Source organism: Montipora capricornis, chromosome 6 (genome assembly GCF_036669925.1).
Source record: "Montipora capricornis isolate CH-2021 chromosome 6, ASM3666992v2, whole genome shotgun sequence".
Taxonomy (NCBI): domain Eukaryota; kingdom Metazoa; phylum Cnidaria; class Anthozoa; order Scleractinia; family Acroporidae; genus Montipora; species Montipora capricornis.
In genome coordinates, this window is record NC_090888.1 from 61,333,271 (window position 1) to 61,357,285 (window position 24,015).

Consider the following 24,015-nt stretch of genomic DNA (forward strand, 5'->3'; position numbering starts at 1 on the left):
TAGCGCTAACAGTTGGTTAAGAGGTATCAAAACCTATACGTTTCCATGGTATTTAACGCTGGTTTAGCGCTAACCATGCTTTCAGCAACCCGGGCCAGTTCTTTAATTAAACTCCACATTTTCGAGTGGCGACGTTTCATGTCGACATGGCCTTCGTCGTCGCTTGAGGTTCACTTTGGGAAAGGATGTCGACTTGTGACCGCATTCTTTTTCGTCCATAGGTTGGAAAGGCTGTCAACCAGACACGTCAGTTTACGGAGGAGATGCGAAGCCTGTTTAAGTGGATGGCAGAGGCTAACGGTTTTCTCAAGGACCAATCACCAGCTGCAGCAGACCCAGAGACGATGGAAGCTCAGTTAGACCAGAGCGAGGTCAGTTGGTTAGTCCACCTGACGTCTCACAGGTCAACCATACCTAAGGGCTATCAACATCTAACCTCTCCTTACCATACACATACGTTGTCGACCACTGATCAGGTAACGCGTAGAAGACGGATAGGGTTTTCGTTACGCCGCTGTTGTTTCCCTTGCAAAGTGACATTTTAAACCCCTAGCGTTCACGGTGTCTTTGAAAAGTGGTCAGAAATTGCTCTCGTTGTTTAGATCTTCGGGTTTGCTTTTTTGCACCGTAAATCCACGGTCAAGGGCCAAAACTAAACTGATATTTTGAAAGTTTGAAACAGTAACAAATCATTTTATTTTTAAACATATAGGCAATAACTTACTAGCAAACTTTGGGTTTCATTTATCACATCTTGAGCACGGCTCGTAGTAACTACAAAGTAAGCTAGTAGAGAAGGTGTTTTCAAACAAAAGGAAGGGAGTTTGAAACTAGAGGGAAATGCGAGTACTGATGCAAATTTGAGCTTAAGTCGAAATCTTAGTCTTTTCGAGTATTTACATTACTCCTCTTTTACTACCTTAACCGGGCGTCATCTATGTAGATCGGGTTATCACTAAAGATTGCGTTGCAAATTCAAGTGTCATTTTGCTAAGGAACGTAGTAGCGTCTCGATTTAACTGTCTGTTTTCTCACATAATCATTTAACATCTATCCGTCATCTGAAACGCTATTTGTGTTTATCAGTTCTACTTACAACAGCACTAATCTACATTGATTCCAGTAATGTCCATTCTAACAATTTGTCGGCACTTGGTTTTTCTAGCCTAACTTCTGTCATTGACTTGTCCCGATAACTTTTCGGGCGCGAAAAGCCAGTCGTCAAACTGCAATCCGCTTATTTTGAAAAGCTGATCCTTTAACATGTTTTTAATGTAAGAAAACCTAAGAGGATTGCGAAGTTTGATGGCTTAGAACGTCGGCGTTGCGAAGATATAAGGGGAATTGTGGCACTCGAAATAGGCCCGAAAAGTTTCGGGACTTTTGAGAAGCAGGCCACTGGTCCGAAGAACAAAGCCGAACTCATGATCTCGTTAATATTAGTACCGGTAATCACATGATTTCAACTGGTTTGGAATAAAAATGCACGAAAAATCATGTGATAAGTTATCAAAAATACACATGGAAAATGTTTGATTTAGCTCATGGTAATCCAGCGCGGTGTAACGCTCAAGTATGACGCAACCATGCAATAATTGCGCCACCCAAGGCTCGCATTTGATTGGTTATTATAATTTCTGCATTGTAACATGTTCAATGATTAAAATTCAAAGATCATTTATTCCTATTTTCTCCAATAAACGGGGAATCTGTTCTAAGTTTCAAAAATACAAACTCTAACTCTTCCCTCCTCCAAAAAAAGAAAAAAAAAAAAGGGAGAAAGAAAGAATCCCAGACTTAAGGCGTAGCCATTTGTCTAAACCCGCAGTCCAATAGTCAATAAATTAGTGATTTCCTTAGGCCCTTCAAGGAGATGTTACCAAGCTTCAACGCAAACTGGACTCGTTGAACGAGACTGGTCCCTACATGATTAGCAAGGCTACTCCGGCATTTGCAGAGAAACTGAGAAAAGAACTGGATGAATTGAATAGTCGTTGGGAAGAGCTTGTTCGCGTGGCGCTCCGAGTTAAAGACAACTTGGTCGCTGCTCTAGAGAAATACCACAAGTTGAGTCACGACTTGAAGGAGATAAGCCATTGGATAATGCAAGTCGAGCGGTCCATTGCTGATTATGACGGTGATATCACCAGTGAGGGAATCACTCGTGAAAAGATGGATCATTACAAGGTATAGCTATGGATTATGTAAGACAAATGCCAAAAGTGAAATGAAACACATCCCGTTTACCAATGAAATTGGTGATGCTCTATGAAAACAAGACTATTCCTGCAGATTGCTAAACTTCTTGTTTGAGTTCTTTTTACTTCCCGGAAAGGCTGCGAAGAATGCTCAAATCCCAGTTAGCAATATTCTTTACAAGTCACAACTTTCTAACTCTGGGTTTTAGTCGATCACATTCTTGCTGGATACAGTCTTAATTCTCAAGCTCCTAATCTTTGTAAGAATGACATGCTGTCAAAAATATTAGAAATTTTACAATGCCCTACATCGCATAGCGATTTCCGGCGTCTGTCATAGTTCTCTAATATTGACTGGTTCTTCGAATCACTGTACTCATACCCCTACAAATGGACAGTCACTTCAGTTCATGTAATCGACGATTATAACTTCCGTTCTCCGACAAGACCAAATTGTTGTGTGCCTTTATTTTTAGGTACTTCAACAGGACATCTCGAAACGAGCACCGGTTGTGGTGCGTATTAACACCACAGCCAATCAGATGATCGAAAACACCAAACAGGGGAGCTCGGCAGCCCTGCAAGAGAACTTAAAAAAGCTGAACAGTGATTGGAACAGGCTCAAAACCAAGGTTGCACAGCGGCAACACGAGTTCAAGCAGACTCAGTTGGAGCTGGAACAGTTGAACGTATTGATTGATCGCGATTACAAGCTGATGGGAGAGCTGGATCGAGTAGTGGAGAAGAGCTATCACGTACTGGAAGGAACCGAGGGCGAGTTGGACGACGCTTTGCGGGTGCGCAGAAATTTTTATTTACGAGAAACCCGTGAGTTTTAACTCACAATTTAGATATCTTTCCTCTAAGTTGTCGTTCTTTGAGACCATCGAAATTTAACACGGCTTCTCTCGCTATATATTGTATAAACTTGGTCAATCAATGTTCAATGACCTCGATGCTTCACGGGTGCCTAAGTTACCTTTAGAATTTAGGCGGGAAATAGCAGTCTTAAAATCACTAGAAATTTGATATCCTCGAAACAAGTTGGTAAAGGTAAATAAACTACCGAAAGAAAGATTTTTTTAGCTGACGAAGGGCTAACGCTCGAAACTTGAGCATACAAATCTTTCTCTCGGTGATTTATTTACCTTTATCAAAACGATCATTCAAACTAGGGTTACCTTTTGTTCGTTCCTTGTCATAGGCTCCTTGTTACAGTTGGATCGGTTGTCAAATAAGTGTCTTGAAGTCAGTAACTTTGTTCAATCGCAAAGACGTGGTCAGTCAAATGAACCAATCACACCGTACATGCATTGCGAAGCGCGGGAAAGTACGCATGCGGTCAATTCTTTTTGCTGTTGCTTCTGATTGGGTAAAAAGGCACATGACTTTTTGTGGCCAATCACTAAGCGCAGCAATTTAAAACAATAACATTAGCGAAATTACTTGAGGGACTCAGTTGTAAAATTCTTCATTCGATAGATCTGCCATGTTATTTTCCTCATTCGAAAGGAACTTAAGTGAACGTCTTAATTCTTCAAGTGATACCACTTGTTTGATATCCGATCATCACTAAATCATCACTTTATTTACTAGTTACCTAGTCAAAACTGGCTGAGAAAAAGACTGCAAGATTCTTATAAGCTTTTATTTGCTTTTCCTTAGAGCCTGAACCGTCACTTGGCAAACATCAGGGAAAGCGGGACAGGCTCGGTTCCCGACCTCGCCAGGCACCTCACAAGCAAGAAAATATCGGTCAGAAAGCAAATGGAACCGTATGAGGTGAAAATTGTAAAATCGTGTTTTTTTTTAAATTCAAGAAACAATAATCAGTCTTGGTCGCCTTTGAGGGAGAATAATTCCCATGGAATCTTGCTTCTAAAATTGTATCCTGGAATATGTTGTGTACGGGTTTATTACGAACTCATGAAAAGACAAACTCTCTGTCTTGGGGGTTGCTCAGTTAGGGAAGCACAACATCGGAAAAGCAGAGGTCACGTGTTCCAATCCAATTCAACGCTGATTTTTTCAGGCTTTCCTTTGAATACTGCTCAAGTAACGTTCGTAATCCAGATGAATATAAAAATCTTTTTAAAATGCTTCTTGCCCCGGGTCATATGTTTGTCTTTTATAAATGTAACCTTCAAAAGCTACTTGCATGCACACAAAGGAACAGGGCTGATTTTAGATCCTTCATCACCTTTGAGATAAAATAACTCTCCTGTGTCTTTCTTGTTTGGTTGTTCCCTACCACGCGTGAATCCCCGATTCCGCAAGCGAAGTATCTTTTTCATGCACACTAGGGTAGCTGTGAAGGCGTCGTGTTGAAAGCGCTTGCCTTCTACAAATGTTACCCAGGTTCAGTTGTTTCTTTTTTGTTCTGCTCTGAGAATTACAGTAAAGTTAATTAGTAAGTTTTAAAAGGCGTAAACGCTTTTTTTTTTCGCCCTCTTTCAGCGTGCGAAGAAGGTGGTGTCCGATAGCCTGGGGCTAGAGGATTTGCTGCCGGGCAAGTGAATTCTGTTGTTAACTTGCCTCAGGGGAAAGTGATTTTTTTTGGCGGGAATTCAAACTACAGAAGAACTGTAATCAATCCTGCTCATCAACTTTTTTTTCGGGCTAATTGAAATGACTTTTGGGCTAGTACATGCTTGCTACAGCTTGCCCGAATGCCAAGCTCTAAAACTGACTTTCTTTGCATCCTGCCCTCAGGAGCGTGTGTCTGACGTTCGTGGAAAGGTTGACAAAACCCGACAGGTTCTTGAAGGTGAAATACAGCGACGGCAACAATTGAAAAAAGACTTGGAAACGATACGAGTTTGGGTGGTGAAGATTGAGGTTGTAATCAACTCTAAACTGGCCAAGCACGAGGAGATGGATGAAAGAGAAATCAAGGTACAAAAAGTAGTTGTCGGATAGAAAGTAATTGTATCTTCAGAAAGGAGGAGGCTTGCTTCAACATTTCTCAGTTGCCGTGATAACATGTTAAAAGGATACGATTTTAAAACAATTAGTTTTAAAAAATGCTATTCCGTTAGATATACATAGGCTTAAGGCCCGGCTGGTTCGATTTTGTCCAACAGCGATGTTGAAACCGTTCGATAGAAGTTGAATCGAGTTTGAGTGACTTTAAAAGCGTTTAAACTTTGTTTTAACAAACATTTAACATTTGTTTTGTTATCACAAATGTTGGCTAAAGTTAATGCACTTTTGCCCCCTCCCCCCCTTCCCAAATGGTTTGGCATGCGCATGCGTACCATGTCCCTATCCATAGTAACAACCATGGCTGCAGCCTTGGACTGAATACCAGACTTCTCGTCAATGTTGATGATGTGTTGGCTCCGTTTGCTTTCCCCAGCAGTCATCATCGTTTAACATCGTTCAACAAAATCGGACGGATCTTAAAGCAAATGTTGAAGCCTTTTTGCCCGAGACCCAAGGGACAATCGGCAGTCGAAGGGCTTCGTTCCTTTTCAATCTACTTTACCCTGGTAAGAAGTAGATCCCATCATCATTTCTCTGTCCCGGAAGGGGAAGACGGCGCCAGAGCCTGTGGTCTTTTATCGAATTTGAGAAGTCCAAGATAGTAAATGTTAGCACTAACTTTTCTTCAGAGATACTTTGCAACGACTTATTGTCACTCTTTCTTTTTTCGTGTTTGTTAGGCTCTAGAGGAAGAGTTTTCAATGAACAAGTCGCTCATGAACACTGTAGCATCTACTTGCCACGAACTGAGTCAAACTCCAAAGGGGTCCGCTTACTTCAAGATGGAGAAAGAATTGGAGCAGGTGCGAACCAAATGGGAGATAATTCAAACCAAGTTTACAAAGCTCAGAGAACAACCGGGTAAGAAACTGGAAGCTGAATTCGACACGCGTCATGGACAGACACTGACCGATTTGGACAAAATCCAGCGCGGAGTGAAGAAGCTCAAACTGGAGTCTTCAGAGCCGAGGAATATCAAGAGTTTGCTGGATAAATGCGTGGTATGTCTTTTGTTAAAGGTTTTTCACAATAGGCGATCTGCGTGATGGCGTCATTTACTACGAAGACCAGACTGCTTTCAGTTGTTTCTATTGTCAGGCAAATTTAAACAATTGTTTCTTTGTTCCCAGGAGAGAAGAAAATGAATAACAAAGCATTTTGACAAAGCATTCTGGTCTGGTAGTAATGACGTCCTGACCATGCAACTTGCCAATTTGGGCAGAAAATCTTAGCCATGTATAGAACATCCGAAATGGGTTGGCGATATTTTTTTTCATGTGTTTTTATGGCCAAACATTTCGTTTGGGCTTAAGGCTTTAAAGCTCCTTGTCATAGTTATTAGCAAACTAAAGTGGGTAAACGGCCAAAGAATTTCGGAAGCAGAGTTACCACTGTTGATATGTCACGTTTACAGCCGTTACGTTATTTTGGGATTCCTGTGATACTCCCGTTTCTTGCCACGCAAATTCTCCCCAATCTCAATGGATGCTCCATGGAAATGTGCATTTGATAATGGCGCTCAAGCTTAGAAAATTGCCTCCAAATCGGCAGCCGAATTTTAACGTTCTTTAAGAAAGCCCTCGTGATCAGACAATGGAAATTTAAAAAATGTATATGCGTCGTTTGGTCGCATTCAGTTACAATCATATATAATTTATAGCCATGACTGAAACCCCGTGGCTTGTTCGTTTTCGGTCACTTTTCGTTCCAGTCATCAAGCGCTTTACTGTTTTGGAAAAAAAAAACTTTACCTTTTAAGAATGAGTTAAAGTGATTAATACCCATTATAATTTTTGCTCAGACTACTATAAGCGGCAAGATTTTATCAGTAAAAAATCTTGTGAAATTTAGTCAGTATGCATATATAACTTGATTTAAACAACTACAAAATCATTTTTCTTAAGAATTCTTTGCAACAGTTGTGGTCCGGCAATATTTTTTTCAGGAATATCCAGCCTTCTTAATTGTATCAGTTTTTCTGATACAACATGTCAGTCATTAGACATGTTTGAACGTCTCAGAGACTAATAACTTTTCATTCATGATAATTTTTTTGTGTTTATAGAAAAATACCGCCGGTAGGATATAGATAACAAACCTTGGAGCATTTTTTTTTTTTTCACGGACGAATGATTTCCCCTTGTTTTCCTGTATATACAAGCTATTATTGATCAGGCCTTTTAAATCCATTGTTTGTTTTAGTCATAAATTTTTATTAAAATTGTTTGTCAATAAATTTGTTTTTAGTACCCGGCAACAAGAAAACACTTAAAACTGTCTTGGATAACTTGATTGAGCTAGTGTAATGGAGTCCTTGCAATTTAAATAGTAAAGAATGTGACGCTTATAATTTTTTTAAATGCATTGGAGCTCTTTATCTCCTAAGAGGTCTCCTGTGGTGAATGGTTTGAAGACTGTGTCTGTATTCCTCTAAAGAATTTTATCCTTTGATTTGCATGGAGATTGATTCCTCGCTCTACTTTTTGGATAATGTTTACATCGTTTCGTGATAAAGTACGTTCGGTGGCAGAGGTAATTATACCTGAAAATCTCTTTTTTCTTTCACGATGTGTGCATCACATTTTCATAGCAGCGTAATAGTTGTTTCGCGCAGTTCCATTGTACGTAGTAGAAAGGAAAGTGCTATATCGCGGTATTTTGAGTTCTAAGAATTCCTTGTATATTTTGGGTTGTGATTTTCTGAGATCTCAACCAAACGAGGCCATTTCCTTGTCTACGGAAGATCAAAAAATTGTTCGATAAGGCGCAAGTTCCAGACACTCGCTTAGAATTGACAATCGCTCACTAACTTCAATGATTCGAGGTTCCATTTAGCGTAGCGTAGGGTAGTCATTGTTCGCGATATTGGAAAGCTTCGATTACCTATGACCTACCACAAAGACAAAAACAAAAGAGCTAGGGATAGCTTAAATTAAAGAGGCTCGAAATAGTTTCTCCTTTTTTCAAACAAATTAACATATTCTGTCCTTAGAAACAGTTAGGTTAATCATATCAAGACAAAATTTGGCGAGGGTATATTAAAGTGCTACTACGACCGAAAAATAATTCTTCTTTTTCTTTGGATTTAAAAACCATGTTAACTAAACACTAAGTGACCCAAGTTTTAAGTTCTGATTTTAAAAAGACACTTGTTTATTTCAACTGGAATTTAGGTATTTATTGGTCCGCCATTACTAACTGTAAAATCTTGAGAGAACTGGGTCAAGGAGAAAATGACGTCAAAGACTCACTGGTTTAAGAATGCATTGCGTGTGTACGTGGCCGAATTAATATGCAGCTCGGGAGTTTCGGGATTCAGATTTCTAAACTCGTGTTTTGCATGTATAATAAGTTTCGTTTACACGCTGAATTTTAAGCTAGCGAGTAAATGACGTCACTTTTCCCTAGATCCAACCCTCTGAAGTCCAATCGGTCAGTTTTGAACGTGAGTAATAACGGACCGTGAAATCCAAACCTTACACTCAAAATAAACAGCTTCTGGATAAAAATCAAAGCTCAAAATTTTGTCAATAAGGTGTTAAGCGAACATGCTTTCAAAATCTGAAGAAAAAAAGAAAATGATTTTTTGATCATAGTAGCACTTTAAGTACCAATCGTAGATTTCTCACATCACATTTCCTCCAAAATAACGTCGCCATGGCAACGATATAAGGCATTTCTTTGAGCCTTAAAAATCAAGATATTTTGTCTTTTTTTTAAAAACGGGATGGTGAAATCATCAGCGTTACCAGATAATGTTAGAGATAATCTCCAATATATTTAAAATTCAACAAAATCTGTAGGTCAGTTTTTCAGAAAAATCATTTTTTTTGAAATGTGTATCTTTTTTTTTTTTTCACCGTCAATTTTTTTTTTTAAAATTTTGAAACCCAAACCTTTTAAATTAATCTAAGCTAAAATGCAAAAAATGAAAAAAAAATAATTCTCCGTAGCTACGTATGGGCAATCATTCCACACAGAACGAGATGTCTGGAGCAAACGTAAAGTTGTTTCTACAGGAGCTTAAACCATCACTAAACGTACAATGCCATTGCATAAAATCACGCACCCAAGGATGTCATCTAATGATATTCAAAACTCAAATCCTGGTCTTTGCATGACTTTGACACTCCACGAATTAATATTTCGATAATGATGTTGGATACATCGAAACGTAGGATAACAGTTTTCTTAGACTAAATGATCATATGTGCGCATTGCACACCCATCTTTTACGATCCCGTCTCATAATTACGGAGCTTAAGCAACGACAACGGCGACGGCAACGAGAACGTCATCTCAAAATATAAATTTGCGTTATTTTAATCGCTTCGTGACTATTTCAACGTTTTTAATATGACAAGGGTGTAGTGATTCCTCAAAGATGACACCAGTCGGAACGGCACTCCATTTTAGGAGAGAAAATGAAAATTCATCCTCAAGTGCTGACGTTCTTCATAACACCAAAAACTTGGCTATTTCACGTTGCTGTTTTGCTGACGACGGCAACGAAATGGACAAAAGTGAAAAACGCACGTGCAGGGCGTGCGAAGCTATTGTTTTTAACCACTAAATATGCAAATTCATGACGTTCTCTTGTTGCCGTCGCCGTTGTCGTTGCTTAAGCTCCCTAACTTCGTTTCGGAAACGGCCTTCAGTAATTCATGATTTTTTTTTTAACATCTCAGTGTTATGTTTATTTCTGAACAGTCGTATAAAGATGAGCTGTCTGCTCTCAAAAAGGACTTGGACCAAGTCAGAAAGCTCGGGCATCAGATCATGGATAAAGTGCCCGAGGAAAAGAGGACTGGGGTTGAGAGACGTGTTGAGGAGGTTGTTCACGAACACAGAGAGTTGGAGAGGAAATTGCGAAACAAGGAAGAGGTTTGTTCATAGTTTAGTCCTGAGCTACTATTTATCGCATTTGAAAAGGAATATTTCTGCATGAATATTCCACTCTTAAGTCTTCGTTTGTTCGTTTGCTGGAATCCTTTAGCGCGCATTAGGAATTTGTTTATAGACTCGTGGGTTAGTCAAATAAGCACCTTGTATACAGTATACACAACATACAGATTATACATAATATGCATATCTTGAATGCACAAGACTTGCCCTTGCCGGTTATCAGTGGTCATTCCCAACTGGTTGTATTTTACGTGTGAATGTCTATGTAGAGAATGACGGAATAGTTCTGCACATAGAAAAAGCTGCTTTCGTTTCTTCGTCATACTTTGAGTCAGGCTGTACCGAAATGACTCGAAACTGATTCCTGTTTTACTCATACGCAGCAGAAGCTGCCAAAAATGACCGCACAAAGTCATTCTCCATTTCTGTTTTTGTTTTTATCAAAATCCTTCGTAATTAAGGGGGAGATTTAGGATCATCTTCGAGTGGGATGTGATCCCTCTTTTCTCTAGTAGACTGCAAACCAGACAATTAATAACGTGCTCAGTAAGTGTGGTTTAGAAGACTTGAAAGACTGCTTTGCTATTTTGTCGGTGTTCTGGAAAATTAATTTCTCTTATTTTCAAGAATTTGATTATTGCCTCGAGCTCGTCGCCAAAATCATCGTGACCTTTTTAAGTGTGTTTTGAGAGACGCATACTGTCCTGTCCTAGCGATAGCTGGCATGGATACAGAATTCTTGCTGTTTGTCAACCAAGCAATCATATACTTGCCTCGCAGCTTGTAAATTTAAAATGTCATGAATATCCTCGCTTTAAGATTGTCTATTCTGTAAAGGTCTTACCGTTTTCATGTAAGCGAGAAGAAAGTTTTTTCAAAACATCTCATTATGCTAGAGAAGTGGCTACATTTCCATAGCTGTAAATTATAATGGTGAAAAGTTGAAAAATAAACAAAGTTCGAAGTTCAGTTGCTATTTTTACATCAATCGATTTGTAACCACATAACAGTTGGCGCTTCTCCATTCATTGTTTCGTGAAGTCAGAAATTACTCTGAATTTTAATCTACCGAAAACTAAAAGAGAATTTGGCATGAGTCTAATAAGTGGGATGAAGTCAGTTTTTTTAAGAGACGCAATATACTCGACACTTCCTCTCTCGTACGAAAGGTGGCTAAGTGCCACGAGCTGTTACAACTGAATGGTTCAAAGTGGTGGCATTGTCAAGCTTATGGCTTTGTCGTAGCACTCAAGATTCACCCTAATTTGATTCTCACCAGATAAACCGCCACTCCTTAAATTTTGCTTTAAGGCGGTTTTTTAATCGTATTTTCAAATCGGATGCGGAAATTGAGATTGATAGCAAGCATTTTACGGAATCCTGAAACTCCCAAGCAGTTTAGATTGAACATGCTCGGAAATGTTGTCTTCGGGAGTATCTGTGACATATCTCTTTTGGAGAGGATTAATGACCTGTAAGGTCATTTTCTTTGTTCATCTCAAATTTTCCTTTTTTGTGTCTTTTTATTACTTTATCAACTTATATTTTTAAGCTTAATTTTAAGGTAAAGGAGCCAAGGCTACTCATTGACCCCTGCGACCTCCGTCTTTGGAACGCTTAAAGTTTGTCTTCTTGATGGCAACTACGTATCTTTTATCACTTCGCCTCCAGCTTTTCAGTTCTAGCGTAAAATCTGACATTCGGCATTGTCTGGTTGTTATTTTTTTAATCTCATTTTGTGCCCTGCTTCTTTTAAGGATTTCCGGACGAAGGTAGTAATGTGTCCGATTTCGCTTCCACAATTACACTTATCTGTTGTCAAGGGATAACTGTGAAAACAAACACAATCACGTCAGTTGTGTTTAGTTACTAAATTATTGAAAGCCGGGCCCCAAAATTCGTGTCACAAATTACCCTCTTAGAACAAGTGAATTGCGTTCGTGTTCTAGCAAAATAAATGTCTTTCTCTGGACTAAAATCCTTTCTCCCACCTCCCCCATACACTACCCTTGTTGTTGATCTCGTATCACGTACTCGATCGTTTCAAAGTTGGGAGATGTAAGTGCGAACAAATGGGATTCAAAATACGATATGGGGCTACAGGACTTTGTAAGCCTGGTTTGGATCGCTGTTAGAAACTCCCTGCCGACTTTGGAAGTCAACGATCCACGTGGTACATTTGTAAGTTTAACGACGATGATGATGATGAGATGATGCTGAAGCTGACATTGACAACGACAATGACATTTGACATTGGCATTTGACATTGACATTGATATTGACATTTAAATATTGACATATTAACGAACTGACAGTGACAATGACAATAATGATATCATATCTTATTCTCGGTTTTCACATGACGTCACGACCGCCATGTTGGTGCCCTAAACAAAGAAAAGGCGGCCATGTTGGTGCCCCGACCAAATCCTCCGGGAATTTAACTCTATTATTATGCAAACGCTTCCTTTTGTTTTCGTTGAAAAACATGGCTGTTGATCACGTGAGTGAAAACCAGCAATATGTTTATTTACCCTCGGATTTTAGAGTAGTTCGATGTAGCTAGTATCTCGGACCATGTACCATCCCAACCATGATACACTACAGAAGACAGACAGACCACAACATGACAATATCAATAATAAAGATAAAATAATGTAACAATAACAAAAACAATAATAAAGATAATAATATTGTTAGGAGTCAATGCACTTTCTTTTATTTTTACTATTTTATACCACAGGTGGCCCGGACGTCGTTCACGAAAATGCTGATTACAAAACTGCTAAGCTATTTAACTAATCCGCTAGTAAATTGACTCTTCGATTAAACGATTTTTAGTCGCGATTATTTTCAGGTTCGGGAAATTCAAAAGTAAGCCATTATTAAGTTATAAACAAAAATTGAATCCAACTCTGTCATTGGATTTCTCGATCCGGCCCTCCCCGATCTCGTAGAGATAAGAATATTAACATCTGTTCGATCCCTTCTGCGATGTTGTAGTGTTTTCGTGAAATTATCGTTGCGATTTCCGCAGGACCGTGTGTTGATCAATTCCCCGAGTTTGCTTGTGGCAATGAATAGAATTTTTGAATGGCTGATTTTGACCTGAAGTCGTTTTTTACAGCACGAAATATTGAAGGTAAATGTTTAAACTTTTATAAACATTTCGACGTCTTGCATCACAAGCGAAAAAACTTGTATTTTATTTTATTCAGCAACCGTCGTCAATTTTTTTATACGGCAGCCGTCGAAATGGTCAATAAATTCGTAAGTGGTCTGCTTGTGAAGCTTGCGTCGTCGGGGCGATCCATTTATGCAATTCGTTTGTCGCCAAAGACTTTATATGAGGCATCGATTAGTTTGCGATTCAAATTATAACGAAGAATCGTTTAACTTGAAAGCAAACTTTGTTTCGATTATTGTGCTTGCTGTGTAATTTTGATTGCTATAAATTAATTTGTTCCAAGAATTTTCACAATTCAAGTCTTGATTTTAGTTCGGTAAGGTGAGCGTTTTTTCCGGCTCTACATGGACTCTACAAGAGGGGCTCCTTTACTTGATTACGTGACAATTTTCTTCCATCTTATCCGTTTTTCAAAACAGTGAGAGAAAATACTTGCAGTAGATATTTATGGCTCTGTGCGACTTACATCGAGTGGGACCTTTGCGATTAACAGTTTTTAATACCAACAAATGCCTTGAAAAAATGATGGATACCTCGCATTCACTTTTATCGCGTCTCAATTGTTTATCAAGTTCGGTCTACGCCATTTGTAATAACAATACGATTATGGATGATTTTCATGGAGTTTTGTGAGTATGCTTTAGCAGAGTTTACCAGGATATTTGACTTATATATCGGGTTGAAAACAGCCATTTATTTGGAAAAAATGCCCATATTTGCTTACCCGGCGTGAATCTCTGGATTATCTCCTCCAATTTAATACCGTACTAATGATTTATCGCGTGACAGTCTGGCACCCAACCGGCGCAAACTCCAAATTTTCATCACCGAACTTTGACAACTTTATGAAAGATAGTAATTGTTTGGTACGAAGTTCGTCCATTTTCCCAATGACTCGGAGCATAACAGTGGCACAGAAAAGACATTGCTGACCAGAATCGATCAACGAACTCCGGAAGTCAATAGCCAAGTAACTGTGTTTTTTTAACTTGCCTAACTCTGTGGTTCACCTTGAGCTTCAAGAGATCTAACTGTTTGGCCAGCGTTCGTGAGGCAAAATTATGATTTTTTTGTAGCATTTCGTAAATTATGATTATTTTTTATATTCTATTTATATTTACCATTATATTTCATCCATCAGCAGTGTGATTTAATCGCGAATCGCACTATTTTTTGCTCTACATCGCATCTTTTATCCAGCCAATGAGAAAGGACTAGTAAAACAAAACAAGTAATCAGATTTCAAGGCTTGTTTAAAGTAACCAATCAAATTGCAGGAAAAAAAAATACAAAGAAAGCCATTGTGAGGCGAATTTTGCTGCTTTTGTTCCAAACTGGATCAATAAAATAATGGTACTGACTTAAATCCTGTATTTGAACGATTAAATAATTAATGATTTCTAAATGGATAATTGAACTTCGTGTCGTGCAATTTTGCACTCCATTCAGTTCAAATTACCATGATTAACTAGAATTACAGACCTACTTTGTTATACAGTATTCGCATGGTACTAGGGAAAAAAAGCAACTTATGTCTCATTTACCGAGCTTTTAAGTTGTCATATCCTTTAATATAACGACAATAAGCGAGTGCGTAAACAGGAGTGAGTCTAAGCAGAAGCTAGGTCATGACCTTCTGGTCCAACTTATGTCCTTTCTGGTACACAATAACTTCGGATAAAATTCACGACACCAAATGATCCTTTCTTTTATCTTTTGTCCATTAATTAGGCCTTCCGCGAAGCCTTGCCGTTAGCCGAACGACTTGAGAGCGACATGAACAGCTTGGAGAACTGGCTTGATGATAAGACAAGTGAAGTAAGGAAGAGAGAGGAGGCTGGTTTCCCAGAAGATGTGGATGCTGAAATAAAATGGAACAAGGTGAGTCCAAATGCACAGACCCACCAAATCATGAGGATTGAGCCCTGTGGGTGGTCATTAGGTCAAAGTCCGGCTTGAGATTGACCGATCTTTGATTATGGTGAGATTACACAAGACTTACTTCTGGAATGGTTATGACGAGAATGGCACATGCAGGTGTAGGATTTGGTGACGTTAACGTGGAATTACCTGATAACCTTAGTGTTGACCCGCTTTGGCAATTTATATACACAAACCTAATTGTCTCACCTTATTTTGGAGTATCCATTCACGTCACAACCCTACTGGAATGAGCAAAGTTCCCATGTTAACTCTCGAAAACTAAAACCGGGTTTTTTGACGAATGTCATCCCCCCCCCCCCCCCCCTCCGCCCTAAATAAAAAATATTGCGTTCACAGCGTGACACGAAAAAATGGAAAGTTACCTTCAAAGGGGCTGTGTTACGGCAGTGCAGTTGATTTTGTGTATTTTTTATGGGCAATCAAATGGTGACGAGTGAAATTAGGGAATAATTTCATACCACGCGTGTTTTATCCAATCAAAATTAACGTTAACTCAGAAATTACTTTTAAGCAGCACAACTCAAAGCTTCTTGACAAAAAATAAATGTCGAGCATACATAATTTAAGGTACAAACAACAGGGATAAACTTTGAAAAACTGTAAGCCTGAACAGTTTTCAAAAACTCGTATTGCAATCCGTTTTATTCTTCTTCAATTTTGCCCATTCCCGCCTCCTTTTGTATTTGTTGTTTTATTCAAACCTTCCTACATTGTTTTAAGAAGCTTTTACGGTTTCCCCTGTTACCAGTTTCCAGTCGCTGAATTTGGCTAAATTTCGGGACACAACTTCTTTAAGTCTCTTCTCCATTTAATTTTTCCTCGTTTATACAGCCGCATGTTAACGATATTCTACGAGAGAAGAATATGTATGCAGGCATTACACGTAAAGAGAGGTCTGTAACACGCCCTGGTGCCAGTAACAAAGCAAATGCTAAATTGCGAAGTCCTTAACAAATCGAAGGACAACTGCCTTCATGTCCTCAGTGTGTCCTCTTTCCACTTCTCCAAGCAATGCAAATGTACTTAATACTGACTGGCGTCGACATGTTGTTGCCATAGGCTCTCATTTCTCTTTGCGTCACAATTGTAATTTTGCTATGGTTAAAGTGATCATGTGTTGGATCATTGTAAAAGAAAAATCTCCCTCCTTTTTTTTAAGAATTGGCGGAAAGTATTTTTTCACGCTTGGGGTCCAGTGTGCATAACCGATTCGAGTCTCGATTGGCGCATTTGATTTATTGTTTTTTCTTCTCTCTGATTGGCTAAAACAGTTATCTCGGTCTTGTTATTTCTGTACTTGACTGATCCATATTGGATTTGCGAGCGACAAGTATCTTCTGCGTAGACCAAGAAAACAACTGTAGGAAACTTTAAGCTTATATTGTTTGGCAACGGCCTGGAAATTTGGGTTGATATTAATCCGTTTCTTCGTATCCATGTTGCGGACGACTGTTTTAGGAAGGCCGAAACAAATTCAATATAAACGTTTGAAAGAAATGTTAGAAATACGTAGAGATCGTACTCGACTCTTCAATGTCACGACAAGAAATTCGTGCTCTAGAAGAACAGAAAATGCGGCAAGGTTTTGTTTTAACTTACACAAGTCCATCGCGACGAGTGGAATGTTACAAGGTGATTTTAATCAAGTTAATTTTATTCTCTGCACGCGATAATAAGGAAATCCGCTGTTTTTAACCGCAGCTTTGTAGCATCGTATGCCGAAAGATCACCTAGACGGGAAACTTATGTAGCAAATCAATTATATCAATTTTCCTTGTCAAGCCTCTCCGAACGATTAAATTTCTCGACGAATCTTTTTTTTTTTTTATGAAATGGCGTTGTAGTTAAGTCTTCGTTTGCTTGATGACCGAACGTTTTGCGACTTCCGCCGAGCTCAAAAGCCACCCGGGAGAGGGTTATCGTTCACGAAAAATTTTATAGTCGTGCCGAGAGATAAGTAAGTAAAGGTCAGTAAAGAGCATTGATTTTAAGGCGCTTAAAGGTCGGTAACAGTTGCTTCATTTCCGAAACTCTCGTAAACATGTTGATTTCGTTCTCTTTTCCCAACAGGGACTCGTACAAGAAGTTACAGGCAAGATGTCCGACGTTCAACAGTTGACACAAGTTGGCCGAGAGTTGGTGGATCTGTCTGAAACAGGACAACTGGAGAATTTGGAGGACAGATTAACTCGCATAAATAACGCATGGGAAGATCTAAGCTCTTCGGCTGAACAGAGGTTGTTGACACTACCGAAGTACAAAGCCAAGCTTGCGGATTTTGAGAAGTCTGTGGATCAGATGAATCAGTGGCTGGAAGATATGGAAAAGGAGACCACTAAAGTTCGACCGAAGGATGAAGAAACGGTTGTAGCCGAGAGCAAGATTGAGGTAAGTTTTCTGCGTAAATTTAGGGCGTTCTTTAAATAGAATTTGATTTAACGAGCGGTCGTTAATCTCACCAGGAAGATGTTCATAAACTCAAGTGCTTCGCTCGGATATTGGAACGCTCAAGATAAGAAAACAAAAATCAGAAAATTAATTTCTACAGATATTTTTTTATTCGCAAATCTGATGAAACTGTTGTAACTAAGATTCTTCATCGATTTTCACAGTTTGCCATTTCGGTTATTTTTTCAACATATCTCACGAAGGTAGGTAGGTGTCGGCCTGCAACCACCCTTACCTCACTGTTTTACTAATTCTTAATGGGCTATATGTGTATATATTTTCTTCTTGCACACAAGTTAAGATTGAGCGGTTCTTTGTGTTGTGGAATTTAATATCATTTTAACTTTCATACCAAGGTCATAATTACTCCTTGAAAAAAAATGCGATGTCTGCTTTACCGAAAGTTGCGCGAATTCCTAGTGTAAAATCTTTTGAGATTATTTAAGTTGCGGCGAATCCTGCGGAGTCGAGTTTCTTTGAGGGGCAATACTCCATTCAGTATCGTGGCATTTTAAGAACAAGTTGAACATTCAAAGAACCTCATGTTGAAGTATCAAACCTGCTTCCTTTTTTTAAATAGCATTTGTGGTCGAAAACTCGCATAAGATTAGTGATAGACATGGTAACATATTTTCTCATCCTTTTTTTTATGCCATTTTCAGTGATTAAGAGACAGGGAAAGGCATTAAAAGTGTAAATTTGGCGACTTTTGGCCCGTATTCGTGTAAACCCCGTGACAGATCTACAAATCTGTTTGATGTTTTCAAGCCGTAATAATTTGTTACTCAAGACTCAATACTTTCTAAAATATTACCTAATGTGGTCGCGTTACAATGTTATACAATATCTTAGTATTAAGCTGATATCCCGATTGTCTTTTATCGGATGAACAAGGAGAGGGTAAGTGGCCGAACGTGGCCGAAAAAGGCCGAGGAAGGCCGAACACACGGAAATAAAACCTTGCGCTATTTTAACCGGTTCGAAATTCTTTCAAGATGTAAATTGTGTGTCAACTGTTCAAGACTTAATCTGGCTAAGTTGGAAAACGGCGTTTAAGTTGGGAGTGAGAATGCAAAGAGTTATCCTTACTTTTCCACAAAGAAACAGAGCGCGCAGAGCTTTTCTTTAACAGGCCCGCGCCTTATAGTGATACTGAAAGGTTAAAATCGCTCGGCTATTAATTTTCGGGTGAGGAAATTTTCGAAATGAACGCTTAAATTTTGTGTGTGTATGTGTTTTCAGGAAATTCAGGAGAGTATAAGAAACCGCGAACCTCAGCTGAACCTAATCAGAAAACAGAGCGGCGAGTTTGTGTCCCACGGCCGGCAGATTATGGAGCCGTACAAGCGATTACTGGATCGACGCTGGGATGACCTCTCTTTTCGTATAAGAGAGTTAGAGGGAGAGTTAGAAGACGCGAAAAGGCAGGCTGAGCAGGCCCGAGCTATGGGAGGACGCGTGGAAACTGAGATCATTGTCACGGTAACTGGGAAACGTTTTTTTCATCTATTTTTTTTTTTTCTAATTTTAGGCCCGCATTTGAGAATAACGAAACAAACAAACAGACGACGGATTTCTTTAAAACAATCAAAAGTGCGATACTATACAGCCCAAAAAACAAAAAGGTTCAGCGAGGCTGCGTCATTTATGACGTCCAGCTGACCGGAGAAGGCCTTGAAAACTTCTTCATTCATTCGTCATAAAATCAACGGACCGGAGCCTGACTGTTTTGAGTTTTATTCTCAGGAGCGGAAGACAGTATCACAGCCCGGTGGTTTGATTGAGGAAACCGATACTGGACTTCCCATTATTGAAACGGTCACGACACACAGGACCTACACAACACATTCAGCACCGGAAACAGGTGATTTAGAGCTTTTTAACAACAACAATTCTTCACTTAATAATCACTTAGTAAATCTAGCGCTTGGGCATGGAAACCCGATGCCATAACCACCCGAGCCGTGCCGCCTTATTGCCTCCTGGGAATTTGAGTAAACTGTCTGTAACACGTCGTATACTTATCGCGCACGCACCAAACGCTTTTTCCCTTTCATGGCCATGCTATCGTGAGGCATTTTATGACCGCAGAAATGTATCTTTACGAGCTCCGTCTTGCTGCCATCTTGCACGATTAGCCAATTTAAGGCAAAGGAGGAATGCAGAGAAGAAGTCTTTTTTTTTTTCAGATCGCCTCCTTGTGCGTGTGTTAAAATGAGTACTGATGTATTCTGGTGGTTTCATTATATTTATTCAACTTAGATTAAAGCTATTTCCTGAGGAACAAAAATGTTTCCCTTTTTTGTGTAAAACAGCTTATGTTGGAGATGACGATTTTCAGAGACGCTTGAGTCAGATCTTGTTAGAAGTGCAAAGTCTTGAAGATCTTATCATCGAAATTCAGACACCGAAAACGACAACCGAGAAAGAAGTGAACGAAAAAATCAAGGTACGAAATGTGAACGAGGTTTTCGATAAGCTTTCAGTTCCTCTTAGGAACACGTGTTCGGCACGCTCGCTTTGCTAACCTATCTTTTGGTTTGATTTAGTTTGCAGAAATGCAAGTGGACAGTCTTCAGCCACGCGTGGATAACTTGCTACAAGAGAGCAAAACTCTTACTAACAGGGAGGGGGTCCGGGGAGATCGTATACATCAGTCCATGCTGGACCTCTCAAATCGGTGGCTCAAGGCATGTGACGAGCTTGAGAAACAGAAGAAGGCGATTCGCATTGTGCCCAACTGGTATCAGTTTAGAAGTAATTTGGATGATATCGATTCATGGCTTAAAAAGATGGAACAAGACAAAGGGACTACGGTACAGGTGAAGTTTGGATCGAATGGCTCTGTTTGGTTGTGTTGCAGCAATTAAACAACTCTTTTTTTCTGTAATTCCTGGGAAAAAATTGCAGGAAATTTTTTGGAAAAATTGAAACGCTCGCGGGCAAGTTTTAGCGGTAAAAAATTGGTCAAAATAGCTCTTTGCGCTGTAGCTAGGTAAATTCGGCGTTCCTCTTTTCCTGGTGCTAACGTTTTGTGAAAAATAATTGCCATACGATCTCCATACAAACACTGGAAAAATCCTTGCGCCTTTCCCACCTGTTAATATGGCAGCTTAAACCTTGAAAAGGCCTGTTTTTCTGAGTGTCATTGATGTTTGTTATAAATATCTTTGTTTGTCTGAGGACGGTGAGAATAACTAACTTCGTTCTTTTCGGGACAGGGGCTTAAACCAGAAGAAATCGAGGAGCAGCAGGCGAAATACGAAATGGTGTTTAAGAACATTGAAGAACTCGACAGACAAGGAGTGCAAATCCTCTCTGCAAAAGAGATTGAACGGCTAAGAAAGCGATTTAGGGATGTTCATACAAAATTCACGCATTACCAAAAGCCTTCTGGCGATGGTGAGTATTGTCATAATTGAGAGATTTACCTCTGTGATAACGTGAAACTGCAGAGGGTAGGAGGTTCTGAAACACAGAAGCTTGAAATTTTTGGCTCTTATTTCAACTTGTTTTTTTCGTTTAAGAAGTTGCTAAGTTTCTGGAGATAACAGGCAAGAATAACAATAATATTGAACTTTATTTAAGTGTCAACTTATTTAACGCCGGGGCACTAATCGGGGACGTCACTTCAATCAGTGATTGGTTCTAAGTTCTCGTGCCACTTTTTCAACCAATCAGAAGTGAAACCAAAACTAATCGTGGCTTGCGAATGCACATTTTCCCGCGCTTTGTGTCGGCAACGTGTAATTACCTCGAGTTTTGATTGGTTTTCTGGATTGTCTCCGTCCTTTTTGATTGGCCAAAGTAATTACTTTGGTTTTGGTTTTACGACACTCGATTGAAACTCGCTTTAATCAACTCAAGTCAGCACAAATCAAATCATTTTGGTTTTTTTGAGGAGAGGGGAAAACCGGAATTCCGGAGGAAAACCTTTCGAAGCAGAATAGAAAACAACGAACTCAACTCATTCAAGTTTATGACGCAAAGTCTGGGAATCGAACTCGGGGTCACATAGGTGGGAGGCGAATGTCCTAACCGCTGCTCCAACACTGCTTCAATAAGCCATTTCCGAGTTGCTATTTGTCTCGGTTTCCAAGTGAGTCTTGGTGCTCAACTATAGAAAGGGAAATGAGTTTGATTTGCATAAGAATGCGCAACTCATTTCCATTTGAATGGTTTTGCACCAGGACTCGCTTTGAAACCGAGGCATGCAGCAATTCGGAAATGGGCTATTAGCTACGATCAACCAAGTTTTTTTGATTTGTGACAAAACGCAAATAACAGCCTGCGCTAGCCGTCAACGCAATACTAAATCTTTCTACTGTCGGCACGTTTTCTTCATGTTGAGCCTTTTCTTGGAAAGAGAACGAATACTCACAAATGTCACCTTCGAGAAAGTTAAATAATGAGTGTCGTCCGTTATTTAAAAGTAGCCTACAAATGGAAAGAGAGAACTTCTTGGCCAGGTAGCAAGGTGGGACTCGAACCCACGAACTTCGGATTTTTGTTCACCGACCGTCAAAACTGATAGCTAAGTTCACTGCCACTATAAAAAAACACTTAAATTTTTTTAGGTAAATAGTAGTAAGTGTGTTCGGTGTTACGTTGGTCGTTGACTTGAAACCTGCTTAGGACTGGGACTGTCCTTGCGCCTGTTCCGAGCAACTCATTCTCGACACTGCTGTTACGATAATCGTATAGTATCGACCGGCTTTGAATATACGTCACTAGGGAATTTAAGAAACGGCGACGGCCACGACTACGACATCGCCACAAAACAGTAATATTATTGGTTAAAAGAGCATAAATAATCGTGCTGCACGTGCAGCACGGATTTTAGCAAGCATCGTAGCGGTCCTCTGCATAACAACGATGTGAAATCACCAAATTTAACGTTTTAACGACGACGTGAGCATGCAACAGAGAATCCTTCGTTCTCTATTTTAACTTTGAAACCGTTCGTACCAATTTATTTTTAGGATACTTCGCCCACATTGAAGGACGTGAACGAGACTAAATAATCGCGAAAGACTTATGATAGAGCTAAGTTACATTTTGAAGTGACGTTTTCGTCGACCGTCGCCGTCGTAGATCTTAAATTCCCAATTATTTCATGACACTGACATTTGGAAAGGAATTCCGGGATTGAACTTTTTTCTTTTAAAATTCAACCCAGATATCCGGACTCGGGACTCGAACCTACGATTATTAGCTTACCTTTCACCGCTCCTAATCACTAAACCACCGAGTCGCCGCTTGCTCCGACAAAACTTTTAAACACAATAATCGGGCTGTAAACGTGCGCTAACACTCGGTAACTAACAACTAACAAGAAAGGTCAGGCCACATTTAAAACAAAGCTAACCATTTTGAAATCAACCCTTAGGCTTAATTTCAATAATTATAGTGTTCCTATTTTAGATGCCAGGTAACAAATAACAAATATTACAAAAACTTTGTAACTTATTCATCGTGAGTCTAGTGAGTAGAAGCTGTTGCTATAAGCTGCGAAGCTCCGTGTTCAAATCCTGTCCAGGGACTACTTTTACTTTTTTTCCTTTTTATCTGCTACCACAAGTCCTGGGATTAGACCAGTGTGTATGGCATGTAATTATGATTATCATATATTCAACGCTGGGTGATGTTATATGATTATCGTAATTCCACTCTCGAGAACATGTCGTTTCGACTGACTAGCTTGTCTCCATAAGCTCGTTTCCAATCCCCTCATGCCCCTGCGCATTACCAGTTAGAGAACTTCTTCGCATTCCATTCCCAGTTCCAAGCCCTATAACTTTGTTAAAAAGGTATAGTCATAAAATGTTCCGCGTGTTTATTTCAGCCACTTCATACCGCATAACAGTTCACACAGGGGACGTAAAGGATGCTGGCACACAGTCCAACGTCGCCATAATGCTATTCGGGAAGAAAGGAAATTCCCCGAAACTTCGGTTGGACAAATCGGAGACTTACAACACGAAGTTTTGCCGAGATCAGCTTGATATTTTCACCTTTTACAAGATTCCTCATTTGGGTGATTTAACCAAGATTCAAATTTGGCACGATAGGACTGGTCCTAAGCACGAATGGTTTGTAAAAGGATTTTACGTGGAAGACAAATCCAGCAGGAAGGTTTACTTCTTCAATTGTAACTCGTGGATTGGGCGCTATAGTGATGCACCAGACATTAAGTGTGAGGGATACACTCTTCCTGAAGGTTAGCATCTGAGCCTGATTTTTAAGTTCAACTCAAATATAAGGCATCATTTCGAAAGCGTCTAGACAAGTTCTAATTGAGCGCGCCGGATGCCAACTAATATCTAACTCGCCAAATTGGGTATGATC

The 24,015-nt window shown here is 39.5% G+C and overlaps 1 protein-coding gene across 4 annotated transcripts in view; it reads left to right on the plus strand.

Moving 5' to 3' along the window:
* The window catches only part of LOC138052756 (dystrophin-like), a 96,217-nt gene that overhangs the window by 30,631 nt on the left and 41,571 nt on the right, over positions 1 to 24,015 (plus strand). For 3 of the 4 annotated variants that reach the window (XM_068899328.1, XM_068899329.1, XM_068899327.1), the window contains exons 21-35: positions 222 to 476; positions 1,861 to 2,187; positions 2,675 to 2,995; positions 3,864 to 3,980; positions 4,911 to 5,093; positions 5,864 to 6,184; positions 9,894 to 10,067; positions 15,007 to 15,156; positions 17,290 to 17,607; positions 18,910 to 19,149; positions 19,414 to 19,531; positions 19,983 to 20,116; positions 20,217 to 20,489; positions 20,889 to 21,069; positions 23,513 to 23,887. In XM_068899328.1, the coding sequence (XP_068755429.1) occupies positions 222 to 476; positions 1,861 to 2,187; positions 2,675 to 2,995; positions 3,864 to 3,980; positions 4,911 to 5,093; positions 5,864 to 6,184; positions 9,894 to 10,067; positions 15,007 to 15,156; positions 17,290 to 17,607; positions 18,910 to 19,149; positions 19,414 to 19,531; positions 19,983 to 20,116; positions 20,217 to 20,489; positions 20,889 to 21,069; positions 23,513 to 23,887 (3,487 nt within the window). The remainder of the gene's footprint in view (positions 1 to 221; positions 477 to 1,860; positions 2,188 to 2,674; positions 2,996 to 3,863; positions 3,981 to 4,910; positions 5,094 to 5,863; positions 6,185 to 9,893; positions 10,068 to 15,006; positions 15,157 to 17,289; positions 17,608 to 18,909; positions 19,150 to 19,413; positions 19,532 to 19,982; positions 20,117 to 20,216; positions 20,490 to 20,888; positions 21,070 to 23,512; positions 23,888 to 24,015) is intronic. The other variant, XM_068899330.1, reaches the window with a different exon arrangement.